Source organism: Malania oleifera, chromosome 3 (genome assembly GCF_029873635.1).
Source record: "Malania oleifera isolate guangnan ecotype guangnan chromosome 3, ASM2987363v1, whole genome shotgun sequence".
NCBI lineage: Eukaryota > Viridiplantae > Streptophyta > Magnoliopsida > Santalales > Ximeniaceae > Malania > Malania oleifera.
This window is the reverse complement of record NC_080419.1, coordinates 19,446,775-19,467,063: the sequence shown is the minus strand read 5'-3', so window position 1 is coordinate 19,467,063 and position 20,289 is coordinate 19,446,775. Positions and strand designations below refer to the sequence as shown.

The following is a 20,289-nucleotide window of genomic DNA, read 5'->3' as shown; positions in this document are numbered from 1 at the left end:
TCGAGTACGGTAACCATCACGATATGGTACGACGCCCACAGGGGCACAGCCTTCCGCATGAACCCGAGCATTTTCCTCCTTAACTCAGCACATCATCAGGAGAAACAGAAGACATTCTGAGAACCACATTTTATTTTTTTGCCAGACTTCCAATTACATGCATATAAACTGCATTTTCAAAGGTTGGAATTCAGAATTCCACACTGAGAATAAAGATATTTTGGTTCAGAAAAATGACACAGAAATACATATAGCCACCGAGAGATGAGTTCAATTTCTCTTTGAAAGAAACAGAAAGTGTTCCATGCACCCAGACAACAAAGCAATAATTCAAATTGTACCAAATTTGAAAATCGTCTCACAACAAGATGTCTTGCCGATTCGGGAAAAGAGTGGGATAACAACAAAGAGATTTATCATGAACAGGCTTCTTGGTCACTTCATCTTTGCCTCTGTAAACAAGACATGGCGATTTACACGAGGATCATATTTCCGAAACTCGAGCTTCTCTGTAAGCTTCCGAGGATTTTTCTTTTTCACATAGAAGAATCCAGTCCCAGCAGCTGAGACAAGCCTGATGAACACCGCAGCAGCCTTCTTCTTCTTATCACCCATCCCCTAATTTGAAGGAGTGAAAGTCAATCAAACCTACCTACATGGATACTTGTAAAAATGAAAGGAGACATAGTCTATAGTCTTCATTCCAAATGAAATCAAAGCATGCTTAGGCGCAGGTATCTTGTATAGAAATTCTCTTCCCAACGAGTCAGGTTCTCAATGCAGAAACAGAGCCTAGCCAAACTTAAATCAAATTTCATATAGAAGAATACACACAACATATGCAATGTAGATACAACAAAATCACTAAAATTTATGATACATGGTTAAAATAAAAAATACACAATCACAGAAACAGAGCCTAGCCAAACTTAATCAAATTTTATATAGAAAATATACATGAAGTGCAGTCTTTATAAATTTATGACACAGTAACGAAAAAAAAATACATATACACAGCGAAACACATTTATCATGATGTGATATTTTTGGGATTAAATTACTGCATTGGATTGTCTCTGCAGCCATGGGAATTTGCATTCTAAATCTAAAAGAAAATTTTTTGTTTTTATAATATCTGCACAAGCTCAATGCATTTCCCTAGGAACAATGAAATTAATGCTCCTTTGAAAAGATAAAAATACATACTACCGCGCCGAGGCCCAAATGCATGTAAGATTCATCTCTAATGGAAAAAGGTCTGGAAAATAATCTCTATTTTCCATTATAGATTTCTAAAAAATTATAAAAATTTCAGTTTATTTTTTAGTTTTCAAGATTCATATTAAAAAGGAATAAAATAAAGAGTTTATTTAGTTGTGCAAAATAATTTTTTTATTTTTTATTTCTAGATTTCAAAATAATTATAAAAAAAATGTTATAAAATAGTATTTGGATCATGGAATTTGGAGTTTGAATTTGAATTTGTGTGGATTTGAAAGAAATTCAATCTAATTTTATGCAAAATTTTGTCATAATCCACAAAATCTGAACTCCAAGTTCCCATAGATAGAGAAATCTAGAATAAAATATACAAAAAAAAAAAAGTTTTCCAAATATACTATACAAAATTAGAAAATGGGAAAACAATGTAGCATTTCTGTAATTATTTGAAAATTAAAAAAAAAAAAAAAACAATTTCCGAAAGCAAATCGTGTCAAAACCTTTCCTTCTTCACTTTCAAACAAAATGCGGTAAATTAACAATTATTTTCCATAATTAAACAGGCCCCAATGTTCCATATGCACACACGTGTACACACGAAATTCGCCCAGCATTGCATTGAAATGTATGAGGCTGACTCTCAGATTATACAGCACAACCCTGCAGCAACTAAGCATCAGATTTAAGCACATCAATTTATATTGACATTGCATATAAAATTTGTCTTTTCTGGTAATACAATTCCAATCATAGTCACCTCCTCCTTAAGTAGATAGTCGAATATATTATCAAGTACCATTTTCAAATTACTAAATTCCACAGATTGACAATCAAAGAAGCAAGATGGCCAGGCTATACTATTATTAAGCGTCATGGTGATGTCAACCACACTAATTCACCCTAATGCTAGTAGAGCTATACAATGAACTCCGACTGACAATAGTTTATGAAATCATCTGTCTTAGTTATCTGCTGAGAAAGAATATAGACACAATGGAACATAGACAAATATTGGCAATCAAGATAATGTTATAAACAAACATGAAGCAAGCATAAAAATACTACTATGCAATTTAGCATCTCAAGAAAGGTGATTCGATATCCCTTTTTTCAAATTTCTTCAACTTAAACAGCTGTGCAATAAACCAGCCACGACGACTCCATAGAGATGAGTATGTCACTGATAAGTTTTGATACTCCATAAGCAAGAAAGAGTTGATCCAAAGAAGGTTTTCACCACAAAAAGTGAACCACCAAACCAACAAATCAAGTCATTTTATTCAATAATCTAGGAATTTCTTAACAAATAAATCAAACTTCCTCCCCAAATGAATTCATCAAAACCACCAAAAAAGATAAACCAACAAGATCAAAAAATTAACTCAACTGAACTCTAATCAAGTCAACCTCCCACCCCCAAACGAAAGAAATAAAGAACCCAATACATATTTTCAAAGAATTAACCAAAAACCACCGAAAATAAAATCACCAAGACCCAGGAATTAGCTTGAGACAACCAAATCAACTCAACCCAAACACACAAAATTCACAACTACTAGCCTCAAAAAGCCCAAACATATCAAAACCTGACAATCAAGCATAGGCAACATACCTCGGTGTCATATTGGATCAAAGCCTGAAAAGATCAAATAAAAAAACCAAATCCAAACCGATTATCAGTTTATTTAGACAAACCTTTAAAGATCAACAGGCAGACCAAGAACAAAACCAGAAGCCCATTCATTTGGATCAACCGACCAACCAAACCTAAAAAGCTGGAAATGAAAAACCTTCTTAGTGGTATTACACTTCTATGTTGTATCCTATCTTGTAATTTTTATTTTTTTTCTCATTATAACATGCCCAACCATTTTGACAAAACTCTGCATAATTTCTTACTAGTAATTTTATGTCAATAGAAAATAGCATATTAGTTTCTTAAATGCTTGCATTTTTCTATGATGAATTACTTGTTACTAGATCCATAACAATAAACATACTTATAAATCATATGATTATATATTGTTCATAGCTTATTGTTTATATAAACGATCATGCGTCAAGTGATCAAACTTTTCTTGAACAAATGATTATTCTCTCTAAAAAAGATTAAGCTTTATGATTCTGAAAAAAAAAATATTGCCAAGAATATTCACAAGTCAATCTCTGCATTTGAAAAGGCACAAAAATAATAATTGGCGTCCATTGAGAAACAATTCCAAGTTTCTAATAAGGCTCTAGCAGGAACACTCTTGGCAAATTTGACTGCTAAGAAGTTTGATGGGCTTGGTGGTTTCAAGTGCGAGGAAGCACATAACATAAATGAATTAATTGATCAAACAACATAATTCCATGAGTATGACAATTTAAGAATCCTTTATGTTACAATTCATCAGCAACTCTCTTCCTCAATTCAATCCATTTAAGTTACAACATACACAAGAATAAATTGACCATTAATGAACTTTTAGCATTTCAAGGGAAGAGATTAAGGACAGAACGATTGCAATCAATCCAAATGATATCAAGGACAACTAGAAAGTTCAAAGGAACAAGAATAATGGTAAGGTGATATCATAAGTAATGCAGATATAATTCGTAATGTGATCATTTTGTCACGTGTGAGAATGCTGAAGTGTTTATATAAATCTTCATTGCCACACAAAAAGAAAAAATTAAATTATCGCATTATTTGTGGTCTTGGTTCATGACTTTAAAATAGGTACATTGACCAAAATCAAGTAACCTGTATATTGGATGCACAAGATACAATGACCAAAGTCATGTCTCTTCAAATCCGTGTATGGTTAATTTATAGTATCTCAAGATATATAATATCTCAAGATACACTAAAAGAAGGAAGATACATTGATCGAAGTCATATATTTCATCGTTCAATGTATAGGCTAATGCATCACATAAACTAAAGATAATTATTTGAATGTAAAAGGTAGAGTCAACTTGCAGGAAGGAAAAGGCAATGTATGTATTTATAACTCACTGATAAATTAACTCGCTTAGGCACCAATAGGAAGTGCTCTTGGCCCCTCTCTCCACTAAACCAAGTTTGGTAGAATTCAATACAAACATAAAAAGGGGAGAAAGAAGGTTGATGCCCAACCATGCAAGGCCCAACATTGATTTGCATGCATGACCACACACACATCCAACGCTCTCATGGCACCAATTTTCTGCATGCTTCCAATGGCAACAAGGCCAACAATGGGTTGCATGCTTGCTCACCCCTCCCTACAAGCAACGCATGCATAAATAAACTTTAAATGTAAGTACTATATCTTAAGCTATTTCAATTGAGAGAATTTGAGTGTGGCGCACAAGTGCCTCTATCTTCTTTCTTGCTCCTCTTTGATCAAGCGACGAACATGCGAAAACTGCTTGACCTTTTCTCCCCTTACTCTTATGTTTAATTTGAATAATGGAATTCTACCAAAGTTGGTTGAATGGAGAGAGGAACCAAGAGCGCTTTATATAAGTGTCTAAGTGACTCAATCCAACAAAGAGTCATAAATATGTACATGGTTTTTTCCTTCCTCCAAGGTGAATATACCCTTTATATTCAAATTATTATTATTGATTTATGTGATAAATTAAACCTTATGATACACTGAATAATGAGATACATGACTTTGACCAATGTATCTTCCTTCTTCTAATGTACCTTGGGAGACTATACTCATCCTTGTTCTGATGTATTTTGGGAGACCATACACTAACCATATGTGGATTTAAATAGACACAACATTAGTCATTGTATCTTGTGCATCCAATATAGATACATTACTTTGGCTAATGTACCTATTGTAAATCCATGAACCAAGATCACAAATAACTTGACAATTAATTTTTTTTAAAAAAACCATGGGGTCATGAAGATCAAACATTAGAAACTTCAAGATTCTCCCACTTGACCGAATGATCACATCAAGAATTGTATTTGTGTTAATTGATATATCACCTTCCCATTACCAATAGAGCTTGATGTTGTTGGTTCCTTTCCTTTGTTTGGTGATCATCTCTTGCTCCTTCTAATTTTAATAAGCTTTTACTCATTGCCCTTGCGAGATAACATGTGAATCAATTTCAATCCTTTTATATTCCTTCTCTCCTCCTTTTGAACACGGTGCTTTAAGTTCATTAATGGTCCATTTATCCTAGTGTATATGGTGAGTTATCTTAAATGGACCAAACTAAGGAAGAAGAGATATGCAGATGAATTGCAACATAAAGGATTCCAAAATGATCATAATGACTTAAAAAAGTAATCATTTCCATATGTGCTCTCGCACACTACTAAGCCCATTACATTGCCATGTGTGAGACTATTAGCACCTTATCAAAAGCTTAAACTTATTTCTTAGTAGATGCCAACTATTCTCACGCCTTTTTGGGAACAAAAATGACTCGTGAATATTCTTGGGAATCTTGCTCGTCAGAAGGCTTTATCCATTAAAATGCTCCTAACTATCATAAAGATATTTCTCATCAGCTGAATTTGGGTCAATCAGTTTCTAAGGTACACTAATGCGGAGATGTAAATCTAAGCCTAAAGTTCCTAACCTGATGAGTATGTAATCATTCCAATGAGGAAAAATTGAACCCTTCAACTCTACAATATTAGAAATATCACTTGAAAAGTGCGCTAGAGCAACTCAATTGTAGTTTAATTGAGCAATCCATTGCATCATCATATCCATCCTTTCGGTAGATAATGACATGCCACTGAGTCACTCCATACTTTACGGGCTTCAATGCCATAAACTTTGCAAAATTGAGGTGTTAACACCTTTTGATATTACCAACTAAACCTTTGCAAACCATTGTAAAAATAAAAAATTGCCTTTAGACTAACTAATTTCCTTATAATTACAATCTTTTAAAAGAAATATATGTAATCAATCAAACTTTAGTAACATATGAATGTGCCAGTTTAGTGACTACCAATTAGGGGTGTATAGAAATTACTGAAAAAAACAAAAAACTGACCCGAAACCAGACCAAAATAAGTTTCGGCTTGGTTTTTCGGTTGCAGTTCTAGCAAATTAAAATTTTTGGTTTCAATTTTTAACCCCAACGCTGAACCGAAATATCAAAAACCAAATTTATTAATGATATATATAAATTTTGATATATAACATTCATATCAGGACTCTAAATTGTTGATCTTGTAGCGGTTGAATGAGAATAGTAGGGATTTCATGCAAAGTCATGATTTAAGTCTTCTTACCAGGTTTAATATTCTATTAACTAGAAGCAATTCATAATTATCTGGTTAGGATCGATATAAACCATACCAGACCATTATGTATACGATTCAACATGCCAACTATTAAACAACTTATTAGAAACACTTGACAGTCAATCAGAAATGTCACGAAATATCCCACCCTTCGGGGATGTACTCAGTGCCGAGGAACATGTATTGTATGTGCGACTTGTTCAGATTGTAGTATGGGACAAAAGAAAGGAAGCAATTTGCCCAGTATTAATGATCGGTACCAATGAATGGGATAGAATGGAAGAACTCCATTCACTATCTAAAAATAAAAAATTTGAAAAAAAAAAAAAACTAAACAAAATAGGTAAACTCTCTTTAGAAATCTCTGGAATAATGAAACTATTTTTTTAGAACTTGGATGTGGAGAAAGACACAAAATTCAAAATTTTGGATTATATGGAAGAAGAGACAAAAGAAAGGGTAAAAAAAAAAAGGCGAGGGCAAAAAGAAGAGAAAGCATGGATAAAAATAGCAGAAGCATGGGAATTGGGATACCATTCTATTTGCTCAAGTGATAAGGGGTTCCATGTTGGTAACCCAATCAATTCTTAGTAACTGAGGATAGACTTTTATAAAGGTGAGGAGACTCCCAACTTACAAGTTTTCGACGTGGGACAATTAGGTTCAAGTTCAACTCTCAGCTACTTGCAATTGCTCCCCCAATTTTGTCCCACTTTGGATGTGCAGCAAGCCTTCTCCCCCACCCCCAGCTGCTTATAAATAGTCAATGCCCCCAAGTTTTCATGCCTTCCCCCCATGGACCTGCAATTGTTCATTGCAGGCCCACCTATTAATATGTTTTCTTAGCTCTAGGCGGCAGTGTTGTTTAGCATAGTAGCTGCTGTGAGCAATAAATGATATTTGTGACTCGGTAATCGGTTTGAAAACCAAACCCAAACAATTGAACTGTAATTTATTTGGTGTGATAAGTGTCGGTTCCTGTTTGATTGGAATTCCTCAATTTCAAGAACCAAGCTTTTTGGTTTGGTGTTTGGTATTGGTTCAAACCAAACCGATTTGAACCAATTACACCCCTAATACCAGTTAACGATTAATCATATGATAAATATACATAAACATTTACAGAGTGAGTTCCAACTTGAAGCATCAATATGCCAGCTACGCTAGGCAGGAAGAGCTGACTCTTCTTCTTAAAACCTCCAGCATGTTACCAACTCCCTCAAGACAAACCCTTCCAAGTAGCATCTAACTCGGCTACCATAGGACAACAAGAGAAATCCTTTCCTTGCACACCCTTCATGTGCATTATCAAACTCCACTACAAGTTTGTGGGAAAAAGGAGGTGCTAACTCCTTTCACAGCAACAATCTCAGCTACTGAACCCAAAAGGCCAACTTCCCAATGCCCATCATCCATAGACAGCACAAGTAAACTTGTGAATAGAGTAGAGATGAATCAAAATGATAATAGCCCAATGAGCATTATTCTTTAGTTCTCATTCTCCAAGCCCAAACTAAATTAAAAAATCGAGACCGAAAAAAGAACAAAAAGATCAAAATCAAAACTTTTCAACGTTGGCTTCAAGAAGCAAGCCCAACAAGTATTTATGATTAACAGACCCAAAAGGTCCAATTAAAAACACAAAACCACACAATATGACACCCCTATGTAGCATGCACACACACAGGGACCGCTTGGATCCAACAATGGGGCAGGCAAAGGATGAGGATAGAAGTGTTCTACTGATGTTTAACAGTTTCAAGATAATTTAACTCATATTTTTTGACAAAAATTATTTAATAGTTTCAGGATGTTTAACTCTACCTTTTGATAAAATTAAGTGTTAAGTTCTAAATTCTTTAAACCAAGCTCCGAATAGAACATTTAGAGGGTATTTGGTTCGCGGCATCAAAAATATTCCCATAAAATGGCATTCCCAGGAATGGGATGCCTGCCTCATGGGAATATTTTCCTTTGGTCTGCGTTGTAAGATTTACCGGAATGTACACCAGATTCCCATGTCAATGTTTGGTTGAACATGAGAATCTTAGCAGGCATGTGATGATGACCAGTATACCCTTGCCACGTGTTACATGTGTATATCCAATATATGACAAATAATGATATTTCCTATACAAAAAATTATAAGAATATGTACTTAATTAAATTCATGTCAAAAAATTCTCAACAATCATAAATTAAGAAAAATTAACACTTAAATAATCCAATTAACTGAAAATATTAACACTGAAATTAACATTCGCAGGAATGTTAAGATGTCTGCCACCTATAATTTCCATGCTCAAACCAATGTAGGAATGAGATGCCATGGGCATCACATTCTCAAGAATGTTGAAAGATGCCATGAACCAAATAACACCCCCCGCCCCTCAAAGTATAAATACAACATTCTATTTAAAAATACAGCATCTTATTAAAAAATACAGCATTAGAAGTAGAAATTCAGCATTCTATTTAAATAAACAACATTCAACAATTAATAGAGTTTCAATCAAAATGCCAATTATAGCACAAACGAACCCTAAAATAACCATTTACAACTCGAGGTTGAGAAAATAACCCAAAAATCAAAAATCAAACTGAATCATTTCTGCTTGATTTTTAATTCTATAACAAATTTGTTCTCAGTTTCTCCTGTTTTAAACACCACCCCTACCCCCAAAAAAAAAAGCCAAGGCACACCCGAGAATGGAAGGGACTCCCAATGCTGTTGGAGCACTATATCTGCAGCATATATTGATTGAACAGAAGTTGAACCACAAGAAATTTAAACCTCAAGAAAAATACTTTCAATTTGATTCAAGAGTTGGAATGTGACTCGAGTATATCTAACACAAATCACACAACTCGATCCAGGATGTTAAAGAATTTAAAAAGGAAAAATGAATGAGAGAGCTAGAGGATGATGTTGATGAGGATGGAAATGCCAAAAAAAAAAAAAATTCCAATGCACGCCCGAGAATGGGAGGGACTCCCAATGCTGTTGCAGCACTATATCTGCAGCATATATTGATTGAACCGAAGTTGAACCACAAGAAAATTAAACCTTAAGAAAAATACTTTCAATTTGGTTGAACAGTTGGAATGCAACTCGAGTATCTAACACAAGTTACACAACTTGATCCAGGATTTTAAAGAATTTAAAAAGAAAAAGTGAATGAAGAGAGCTAGGGGATGATGTTTATGAGGATTTTTTAGGATCTTCAGCTTTTGGCAGATAGAGCAAAGGATCTGGGGATTTGTGCTCATTGATACACCCAATCAAGGCATCAAGCTCTCTTGTGAGCAGGCTTCTTCTGTCAATCTGTTCAAATAAAGCCAAATCTGGCATACACAAATTTAGCTTGCATGCAATACACATGAGATGCAAGACAGCCTCAATGCAATGATTTTAAAACTGGATTTGTAAGTGAATTGGCCGGCTGACCGGTTCATAGATCAACTGATTTGACCAATCCAGAACAACCACCAATACAACAGGCAGCGTAGGAGAAGAAGCACTACACCCAGGAATCAACGCGAAAACTGGCAACTACAAGCAACTTCAGCTTCATGAACTCATGAAGACTTGTAACCTGCAATTTTAATTGGGGAGAGGTTTTAGGAGTTAGCTCACCCTGCAGGATCACAACCCTTTCTCCCAGCCATTATAGCACGTGTTGCCCAAGGTTTGTACAACCAGAATCCTACATAGGATCATTGGAGGGGTCCATAAGATCAAAATAACAATCGAGGGGTTCTACTAATAAGAGCAAAAAATTGCTGATGAAAAAGGAAGGGGAAAAACAACAACAATAGAGTGCTCTACTTGCTTCTTCATCTATTATGATGAATTAAATATATAAAGAATAAAGACAAGGGAGAAATAAAAAGGAAGAAAAAGAGAGGTGATCAAAATGAATAAATAAATAAATAAGAGGGAAAAGGCAAACACAGGAAATGAACTGCATGCAGTAGAAAAACTCTGTAACTGGACAAACTTATTCTTCAAAGCAATTGTTTTATACAAGAAAAACAAAAACAAAAGGAACAGCACACAGTTCTTCAAACCAGGAAAAAAATTGCTTATGAACAGGAAGAACGAGAAGATTTGAAGAGGCAAAAGAAAGTAAGAAAAAGATATGAGAAGAGATATGAAATGTTAAGGAGAGGAGACGTAACAGAGAAGAGATGCTCAGTTCTGCCCTGATGGTAAAGAATTTAGACAAGCAGACTTGTTAGATGACAGAGGGAGGAGAAGATGTACATTCTTGAAGTTGGAAGTTGCTGCAGTAGTCAATCAAAGGTAGTGCTCTGTTCTGGTCGACAGCTAGAGTTCTCTCTTGGTCAACATGATGAAACAGGAGAAAAAAATAAATAAATCTCCAGGCTCCCACCTCTCGTGCCCTATTTTGAATACAAATGGGACAATTGGGCCCAATTCAAATCCTGGACAGCCTTAAATAGCCCATTGGACCTCATGTTTTAAAACTCAAATACAAGAATAGGTCCTATTCTGTTGAAGAAATAGGATTGGCAGTATCCCTATCCCAATTGTGATCCTACAATCCTAGCAATCCAATTACAATCCACCACAATCCTACCTGATTCCAATCCCATAAGCAATCTAGATCGATTGCCCAAAGCTGAGCATAGGATGGTACAATCTGGATTTAATTTTTCCAATCACGGTATCGCCCATAGGGGGCATGATGACTTGATGCCATCCTCAGCTTCCTTCAGTTTATAACCGGCAGTATGTTCAGGGTTCCAAATTCAATGGCAGCAACTAAACATGAGAGCAGCACCTGTTGCAGGACTTAATCACTTAACCAAAAACCAGCACGAGTTGACAACAGCCATACATCACCTGTGTCATCTAAAATTCCCTAAATCACTGCTTGAATTTCAATTTTAAGAAGCCCTATTCTTAATTCACATACAGAAGGGAAATACATGCACTTGCAAGCAATAAGGCCAAAATTTATCATAAAAAAATAAAGAACATAACACAGCACACAATTGGTTTAAGCAAGCAGATTCTAAACCAAATTTCTCAGGATCATCCTTTCACTGATCCCTGAAACCATCATCACTGGCTAATTTTTGGACGAGGAACTCCAAAAGCTGCCAGTTAAGCTTCATAAGCATTGCCTGATAATAAAGGAGGTGCGTGTGTGCAAGTGTGTGTGTGTGTGTGTGTGTGTGTGTGAGAGAGAGAGAGAGAGAGAGAGATGGAGGAGGAGGAGGAGAAGCTCCTGTAGCTGATTTGGCAGATTTGTGGAGCTCGCTAGCAGATTCAATTAGCGTGAAAGAAAAAAAAAAAAGAGATAGAAAAGTGAACAAATATATTTTGGGGGATTAAAATGTCCAAAAATGATCTTAATGATGGATGAGAAGATGGGATTTCATTTCAATCTTATATTCTTAAAGCTCACTTAGTTTGGAACTCTGTGGAATGAAATTGAGGGAGAATCTACAGGAAATGGAATGGAATATGAAAGAAATTCCAATGTTTGGTTGAAGCACAGAATTGTGCCTAGAATGGATAATGTTCGTTGTATGTAGTAAAACTGAAGGGATGGAATCATATTTATGTCAAATTTAGTATTATATCCTCATGTATCAAAAATAATTATAAATGACAAAAAATCACTTCTAGCACTTTCATAGGCTAAAACCCTTCTACCAAAGAAGTATATATTTTATTGTTTTCAATAACAGAATTATTACTTTCCCCATGTTAAAATGTTAAAAAACACAGACGTCCTTCCTGCAGCAAAACCTGCTGCATGGGAAATTTTTTCCAGCAGAATCCAAATATGCATTTCAAGGTAAAATTTGATAACCCAGCTAAATCGTGCATAGTGAACACGGTCAACAATTCTCAATAATGTTTCTAAAGTTATGGAAAAAAACTAGGACAACAAAAGCTGAACAAGAGATTTGAATACTGAGAAACTAAATAGGCTGTAAGAGATAGAATAAAAAAAATTGGAAAAAGGTGAATATGGATTCAAAATAAAACCAATAAAAAGGGCTACCTTGACCACAGTCTATTCAAAGTTTTTCTACTGACATCCTCTAAAATGCTAAAACAAGCACAAGTATGTCTTCATTATGCTATAATATTGATTTTCAATCTTTTGACCTATATGCTAGGTGGAAAAAAAAATCAGAAATACTACCCTAATTGTAAGATGTATAACCTAGTGTGTGTGTGAGTATGTGTATAATATAAGCAAAAATATGTCTTATATTATAATATTTATTTTTTCACCAAAAAAAAAAAAATGCTAAACTGCCCAAAATCTAGTTGACATGCTTCTGCACTCCCATAGATTGTTTTTGAGCATGCGAAAAATTAACACAAATACTATTTAGAACTCCGCAAACTATTCAGGTATATGTGATATGTGTACAAAATGCCCAAAAGAGTCCCTGTAACATATAACCTCAATAAACTGAACTGAAGATGAATAAATCTGAAATGAACCACAGAATCAAAGATGGACCAAATTAAATCGGACCAAGAACCAACATAATCAACATGAAATCAGCAGTAGCATTTCACTGAAAAAAAAATCCAATTCAATAAGAAAAATGAAATAATTCAGAGACTGAAGATAAAGAAATAAGAGTTGAACATCGGTAGAAAATTAACAACTGCATGTCAATAGACCAAAAACTAAACACATACATATCAGAACAACAGCAGAAAAACCAATCAGAGATGCGTCAGATGCATAGATTCAAGTCGAATCAGAGTGCAGGAAAGAAAGAGAAAACAGCCTAAAACGAGTGTGCACCTGGAATGAAACTGATAAAGGGAGCTGTGGAGATGCCAAGCCACCAGTAGCGGCTTCTAATAATGGGGAGACGGAGAGGGTGGGAGTGGGGTTTTGTGTATCAGGGCTTTGGAGAGTATGGTGGCTTTATTTTATATAAAACCGACTGAACAAAACTATTTCGGTGGTTCAGTTTTGTACTTGAAATTAGGGGTGTGCAATCCGTCGAACCTAACCAAACGAACGGAATTATTTCGGTAAACTCCATCCCATAACCAAACTGACCAAATTGATCCATTTAACCAAACCGTAGCCAAACCGAATTGTCGGGTAATTCAGTTAACCGAATCTAACCGAATAAAAAATAAAACTAATTATGAGAAAAAATTTCATCTGGGTTATTGGTAAGAGCAGGGAAGAACCGAAGAAGAATAGAACAGGGCACTGGACTTTGGGTACAACAAAAGTAAGAAAACACAAATATAAAAAAATTAAAAAGGAACAAAACTCAAATTCAATGAACATTCAAACAAATATGAACAAAGAACACAAAGAAACCCATTTTAAAGAGGGAGACTGATCAACATAAATACAATAATTTGGAGGAAATATTCTCTCATACATTTAATCAAACACATTGTGCTCATCTTAAAGTATTGTAAAATTTCAATAAACATCAAAATGCAAAGACTTTTGAGTTTTGAACACAACGGACAAACGAAAAACCTGAAGGACGGAAGGTACGAAGGAGAACTGCGAGTCTGCGAGAGTGCGAGCTGCGAAGTTGGGAAGGTGGGAGCCGAAGTCCGAAGGGGAAGACTTGATCTGCCGATCTGGAACAGGAGGTTTGAACTCGCCAACTGCGTGCGAACTGCGAAGTGGGAAGGGAACTGGGAAGGAAAGGTGAAGCTGAAGGGAACTGGGACTGGGAGTGAGGCTGTGAGGGAGTGCCAGCTGCCGGCCAAGTTGCGACTTGCGAACTGAGAACTTGGGAAGGGAAGAGGGAAGACTGGTAGAGGCAAATAGTAAATTGGGATTTTGGAATGGCCGAATCCCGAATGGAACCAAGCGCCCAACCTAACCTAAAAATTAAAATCATAAATCATATAGTTTAATAATTTATATTTAATTATTAATTAATTAAAAATTTAGGAAATTCGATTAAACGAAAACAAATTACCCGTAACTGAACCGAAAACTGAATACCCGAAATTACCTCATTCTAAAACAGATTCGAACCGAACCAAATCGTTAACTTTTTAAGTCTGATCCCTGTTTTGTCACAGCATCTCAATTGTATACTTAGTGCATGAACATGTTGACATGTCTGTAAGCACAAGTGACGGATGTAGAATGGAGTCGTTAATATACTTAAAGTTCACATCAATCGGCGTATTTCATGAAATATTGAAGAAGCAGAAGACTTGAAGACTTTATTTATCTTTTAGGTTGTGTAGTTATTTAGGTTTTATTGTGCATGCATGTCTCGTGATTTGAATTGAAGCTCTCACAAAATGACCAAGACCTTAAATTGACCTTAGGTGCCTTGTAATGCCCCAAAAACTAATTTTAATGAAAGTGTAAAAAATAATAATAATAATTAATTAATTAAAAAGTAATTAATTAAAATAATTAAATAATATTAATTATTAATTAAATATTATAATATAATAATATAATAATGAATATATACATATATAAGAAGACTCGGGATACTTCCAGAGTCTTCAAGACTTTTTAATTCCCCCCCCCCTAATTTGTTTCTCTGTGCTCTCCTTGCAACGATCTGCCTATTTTACCATATTTATTTTTTTTTCACGTAATAATAATATTAATAATTCTAATATCCTGCTAAACTATCATAATCATGATCAACCTGGACCCATGGGTATCAGGAATATACCTATCATACAACTCTGATACTTAAACAGTAGAAAAATATAAAATTACATACATGTCATACAACACCAGAAACTATACCAGAGTTCTAATGAATCTATCATATACACACAATCATCCACAAAAGACCAAAAAGAATCCTAGGGTCTTAATCCAAAAACTCATCTGACCCTAGCTCAACCACTTACTCTACTGACAGGGTAGCTTGGTCCACTTCTACTGCTGCGAGACTCTATCTGCCCTCCTACCTGAATTTCCTGAAATATTTGTAATGCTGGGGTGAGACATCTCTCGGTAAGAGAGATAAACTAATATCAGTGTGTGGTAACATAAGTATTTTTCGTGATATACGTGTAATCAGTACATAATTCATAACTGGTATAAACAGTTATATCATATCTGAATAAAACATGATTTATCATAACATAATTTAACATACTAAATTTCTATACTTGGAAAATCATCTTGTATAACCATATCATGCTAGAATTATTACTCGGGATAGATAGATAGTTAGTTGTTGTCATATCTTACCCCAACATGATAGGGTTGTGCGGCCCGAAGGCGGGACCTAGCAATGGCTGGCCGACCATGCTAATTCAAACATAGGTATGTAAGTACGATGGGTCTGTTCCACCTATACCGGACTACCAGGGGAACTACGACACTCCCATAAAGTCACATCGACTGTCATCTCCCACACTCTACATAAGATGTGTGACAACACTAACGTAAACGTGAACATATAGCTACGGTACCAAGCTTCGTGAACTAAACTAAGTTATCCAGGTTGTGATAATATATAATACATTTCATGATATTGAACATAGCAATTTCATATTTCAGAGTAAAATATAACATGATAATATTTTCTTGAAACTTGACATAACATGCATAATTACAGCATTTATGCCGTCATAACATAACGTAAAAATCAAGACACCGGCACCGACATAACATGACGTACTTGTACATGAAATTCTTGCATTGTTTAACATAATATTCTTAAAACCATAGTTCTTGTACTGTTTGTATGGTTTTCCTGAAAACTGTTATAACATGTTTATCTTGAAAAAATCATAATATTTCAATATAACATAATTTTCATAGAAATATTATACTCATGCTACATAAATGTAAGTAGCCTTCTAAACTCATAATTTGTTCTAAAATCATCTTTTCTTATAAAATGTGTTAAAATCATTTCCCTTTTTAACAGCAGTATTCCCAAACATAGTTCTATAACATATATATTTTCCTGAAAATAAATGTTGTATAATAATAAGTAATTTCATGAAAAAGACTGACTTAATTTATCCTCTTACTTGACTTACTGAGAAGCCCACAATTTAAACTAAACCTACACCCGTGTGTTCCTCAGTTCAACACCCTGAAATTACATTTTTCCCAACAAAACTTCAGTATTATTCTATTTAAAGTATTTTTCTCAGACCAGAAACACCAAATACCTTATAAAACTTAAAATAATCAACTTGCCCAGATTTTGGGATGGTGCCCAAGTTGGCCTAACCAACAAACTACTCCAACAGACTTGTAGAGAATCTTCCCAGGAGTAGCGTAGCGGCTTCCGATTGTCGAACCGGCAAAGAATGAAACCAGAAACCTAGAGAGAAGTTAGAGGGGCAAATTTTAGAGAGAAAAAGTGAGGTTGCATGCAAGTTTCTTGCTGGAAAATGTGATTTTCAGCCTTATATAGAGTGCTTTCCACGTGGCCTCGTCGACGAGCCATGGCGCCTCGTTGACGAGTCCAAGAAGGAGGTTCGTACACGAGCACTGACCCTCGTCGACGAGTTTTAGGCCTTGAGAATAACCCTCTCGATGAATTCTCGTTGACGAGACACGTCACCTCGTCGGTGATCCCAAGAAGACTACTCATCGACGAACACTCTACGCTCATCGGCGAGACCCAACTGATTCCCTTTTGAAAAATCATTTTCTCTCCTTTCTTTTATTTACGTAATTTCTATAATTCTTCGGGTCTCTACATTCTCCACTCCTTATAAAATTTCGTCCTCAAAATTTACTATCTGTATTGAATACCATCCTTTGAGGAAAATGACTATTTATTTTTTTATTTACCCTCACTTGTGGTGGAAGAATACCATGGTTACATTTAGGGTTCTGGGAGATTACAAATATATAAAAGAAAAATTCTCCCAAACCAAAATACTACCTACTAACATAAAATTATTACATGTACTAACTAACCTGCACAAAAGAACTTAACATACTTAACTGCATTTTTCTTATTACTGTATGTCCCTACTGAACAAATGTGGGTACTTCTGATGTATTTATTCCTCAAGCTCCCATGAAACTTCTTCCACCACATGATTCCTCCACAAGACTTTTACTAATGGAATTTTCTTACTACGCAATTCCTATTCTTTCCTATCCAGAATCCACACTGGTGTTTCCTCATATACCAAGGTATCACTGAGTTCTATCCCTACATAACTGATCATGTGGGAGGTATCTAGGACGTATTTCCTCAACATGAAAACATAAAACACATCATGTATTATGGATAAAGTTGGTGGTAAAGCTAGCCGATAGGCAATTGACCCAATTCTCTCTAGTACCTCGAACGGGCCAATAAACCTAGGGTCTCAATTTACCCTTCCTCCCAAACCTCATAGTTCTTTTCGGTGGTGCTATTTTCAGAAATACATGGTCTCCCACCTCGAATTCCAACTTTCGGAGGTGAGTATCTGCATAGTTTTTCTGCCAACTCTGAGCTGTGCCGATTCTTTCTTTAACAAGTCAGACTTTATCGTACGCTTGTTGCACTAATTCTGGTCCCAAAACTCGCCTATCACTTACCTCATCCTAGTATAGAGGAGTACGACATCTTCTACCATATAACGACTCGTAAGGTGTCATGCTGATACTGGTTTGATAGCTATTATTGTATGCAAACTCTACCAGCAGTAGATACTGGGTCTAACTACCCCCAAAATCCAGCTCACATGCCCGTAGCATATCCTCTAATATCTAAATTGCCCTCTCTGACTGCTCGTCTATCTTAGGATGAAATGTCGTGCTGAATGATAACTGAGACCTCATAGCTTCCTGCAAGCTCTTTCAAAATCGTGACGTGAAACGTGAGTCTCAGTCTGATACTATAGACACTAGCACACCATGCGATCGTACTATCTCTTGAATATATATTTCTGCTAGTCTATCCATGGAATAGTTGACTTTGATAGGGATAAAGTGAGTAGTGTTTGTCAGTCGATCTACGACCACCCAAATAGCATTCTGTCCCTACAACGCCAACGGTAAACCCGTCACGAAATCCATAGAAATGTAATCCCATTTCCACTCTGGGATACAAAGTGGTTGTAGATGGCCTACCGGCCTCTAGTGCTTAGTCTTTACCTGTTGGCACGTCAAACATTGTTGCACAAATTCGACAATCTCCCTTTTCATGTCGCTCCACCAAAAAGACTGTCGCAGATCCTTATACATTTTAGTGCTGCCTGGATGAACTGTATATAGGGACCTGTGAGCCTCCTCTAGGATCGTCCTTCTGATGACCACATCTGCAGGCACGCATAGCCTGGTATGGAACCTCAGAGCTCCATCATCAAAAATATTGAACTCCTCTCCCTATCAGTCCTGCACTTTAGCTATCAGCTCTGCTAATTTTGCGTCATCCCTTTGAGTAGCTTTAATCCTTTCCTGTAGGGCAGGCTGCACCACCAGGTTGGCAATAAATGTCTGATGATCACTCTCTACTAACTCCACGCCCAGCCTCTCCAAGTCCATCTAGATCGGGAGCTGAATTTCTGTTGCTAACAATGGTACTATCATGGATTTTCGGTTCAGCGCATCAGCTACCACATTTGCTTTACCTGGATGGTAACTAATGGTGCATTCATAATCCTTGATGAGCTTTAACCATCTTCTCTACCACATATTCAATTCCTTTTGTATGAAGAAGTACTTTAAACTTTTATGGTCTGAAAATATTTCACATCTCTCTCCGTACAAATAATGCCTCCAAATTTTCAGTGCATGAACTACTACAGTCAATTCTAGATCATGAGTGAGATTCTTTTCATATTCTTTCAATTGTCTAGAGGCATATGCTACCACTCTACCCTACTGCATCAATACACATCTGAGTCCCCTCAAAGATGTGTCACAGTAGATCACGTGACCATCACCTCCCGATGGAATAGTCAAAACTGATGTTGTGACGAGCCTCTACTTCAAATCCTGGAAACTCTACTCACAACTGTCATCCCATTCAAACCTAGCATTCTTTCTGGTTAGTCGTGTCAGAGGTCCTAATAACGTTAAAAATCCTTCTACAAACCAATGATAATAACCTGTCAGTCCTAAGAAACTCCTGACTTCCTGAACATTTCTCGACCTGGCCCAATTCATTACTACCTCTATCTTACTGGGATTTACTAAAATTCCATCCCCTGATATAACATGCCCCAAAAACGTAACTTTCTCTAACTAGAATTCACATTTACTAAACTTGGCATACAATTTCTTTTCTCTGAGCATCTAAAGTACTAGCCTTAAGTGCGTCTCATGCTCCTCAAAACTCCTCGAGTAGACCAGTATATCATCAATGAAAACCACAACAATTTGGTCCAAATATTTGTGAAAGACTCTATTCTTCAAATCCATAAATACAGAAGGAGCACTCGTTAGACCAAATGGCATAACTAGAAATTCATAATGCCCATGCCTGGTCTCGAAAGCTGTCTTTGAAATATCTTTAGTTTTAACTTTTACTTGATGATAAACTGACCCGAGGTCGATCTTGGAATAGACCTGGGTCCCTTGGAGTTGATCAAATAAATCATCTATACAGGGTAGAGGATACTTGTTCTTAATTGTTACTTTGTTTAATTCCCTGTAATCTATGCACATCCTCATCGACATGTCCTTCTTTTTCACAAATAACACTAGAGCTCCCCAGGGTGATACACTAGGTCTGATAAATCCTTTATTCAATAAATCTTGCAGCTGATCCTTTAATTCTCCTAATTCTACTGGAGCCATTCAGTAAGGAGCTTTAGAAATCGGCGCCGTCCCTGGAAGTAAGTCGATAACAAAATCTATCTCACGATCGAGAGG

General features: G+C 35.9%; 1 protein-coding gene across 1 annotated transcript; it reads right to left on the bottom strand.

The window, feature by feature from the left end:
- Positions 1-114: 114 nt before the first annotated feature.
- On the bottom strand, positions 115-14,343 carry LOC131150154 (uncharacterized). The gene is made up of 2 exons (XM_058100736.1): positions 13,993-14,343; positions 115-618 (listed from the first exon to the last, which is right to left on the bottom strand). Exon 2 carries the CDS (start codon positions 613-615, stop codon positions 436-438), a length of 180 nt encoding a protein of 59 aa, XP_057956719.1. The 5' UTR covers positions 616-618; positions 13,993-14,343; the 3' UTR covers positions 115-435.
- Positions 14,344-20,289: the final 5,946 nt, after the last annotated feature.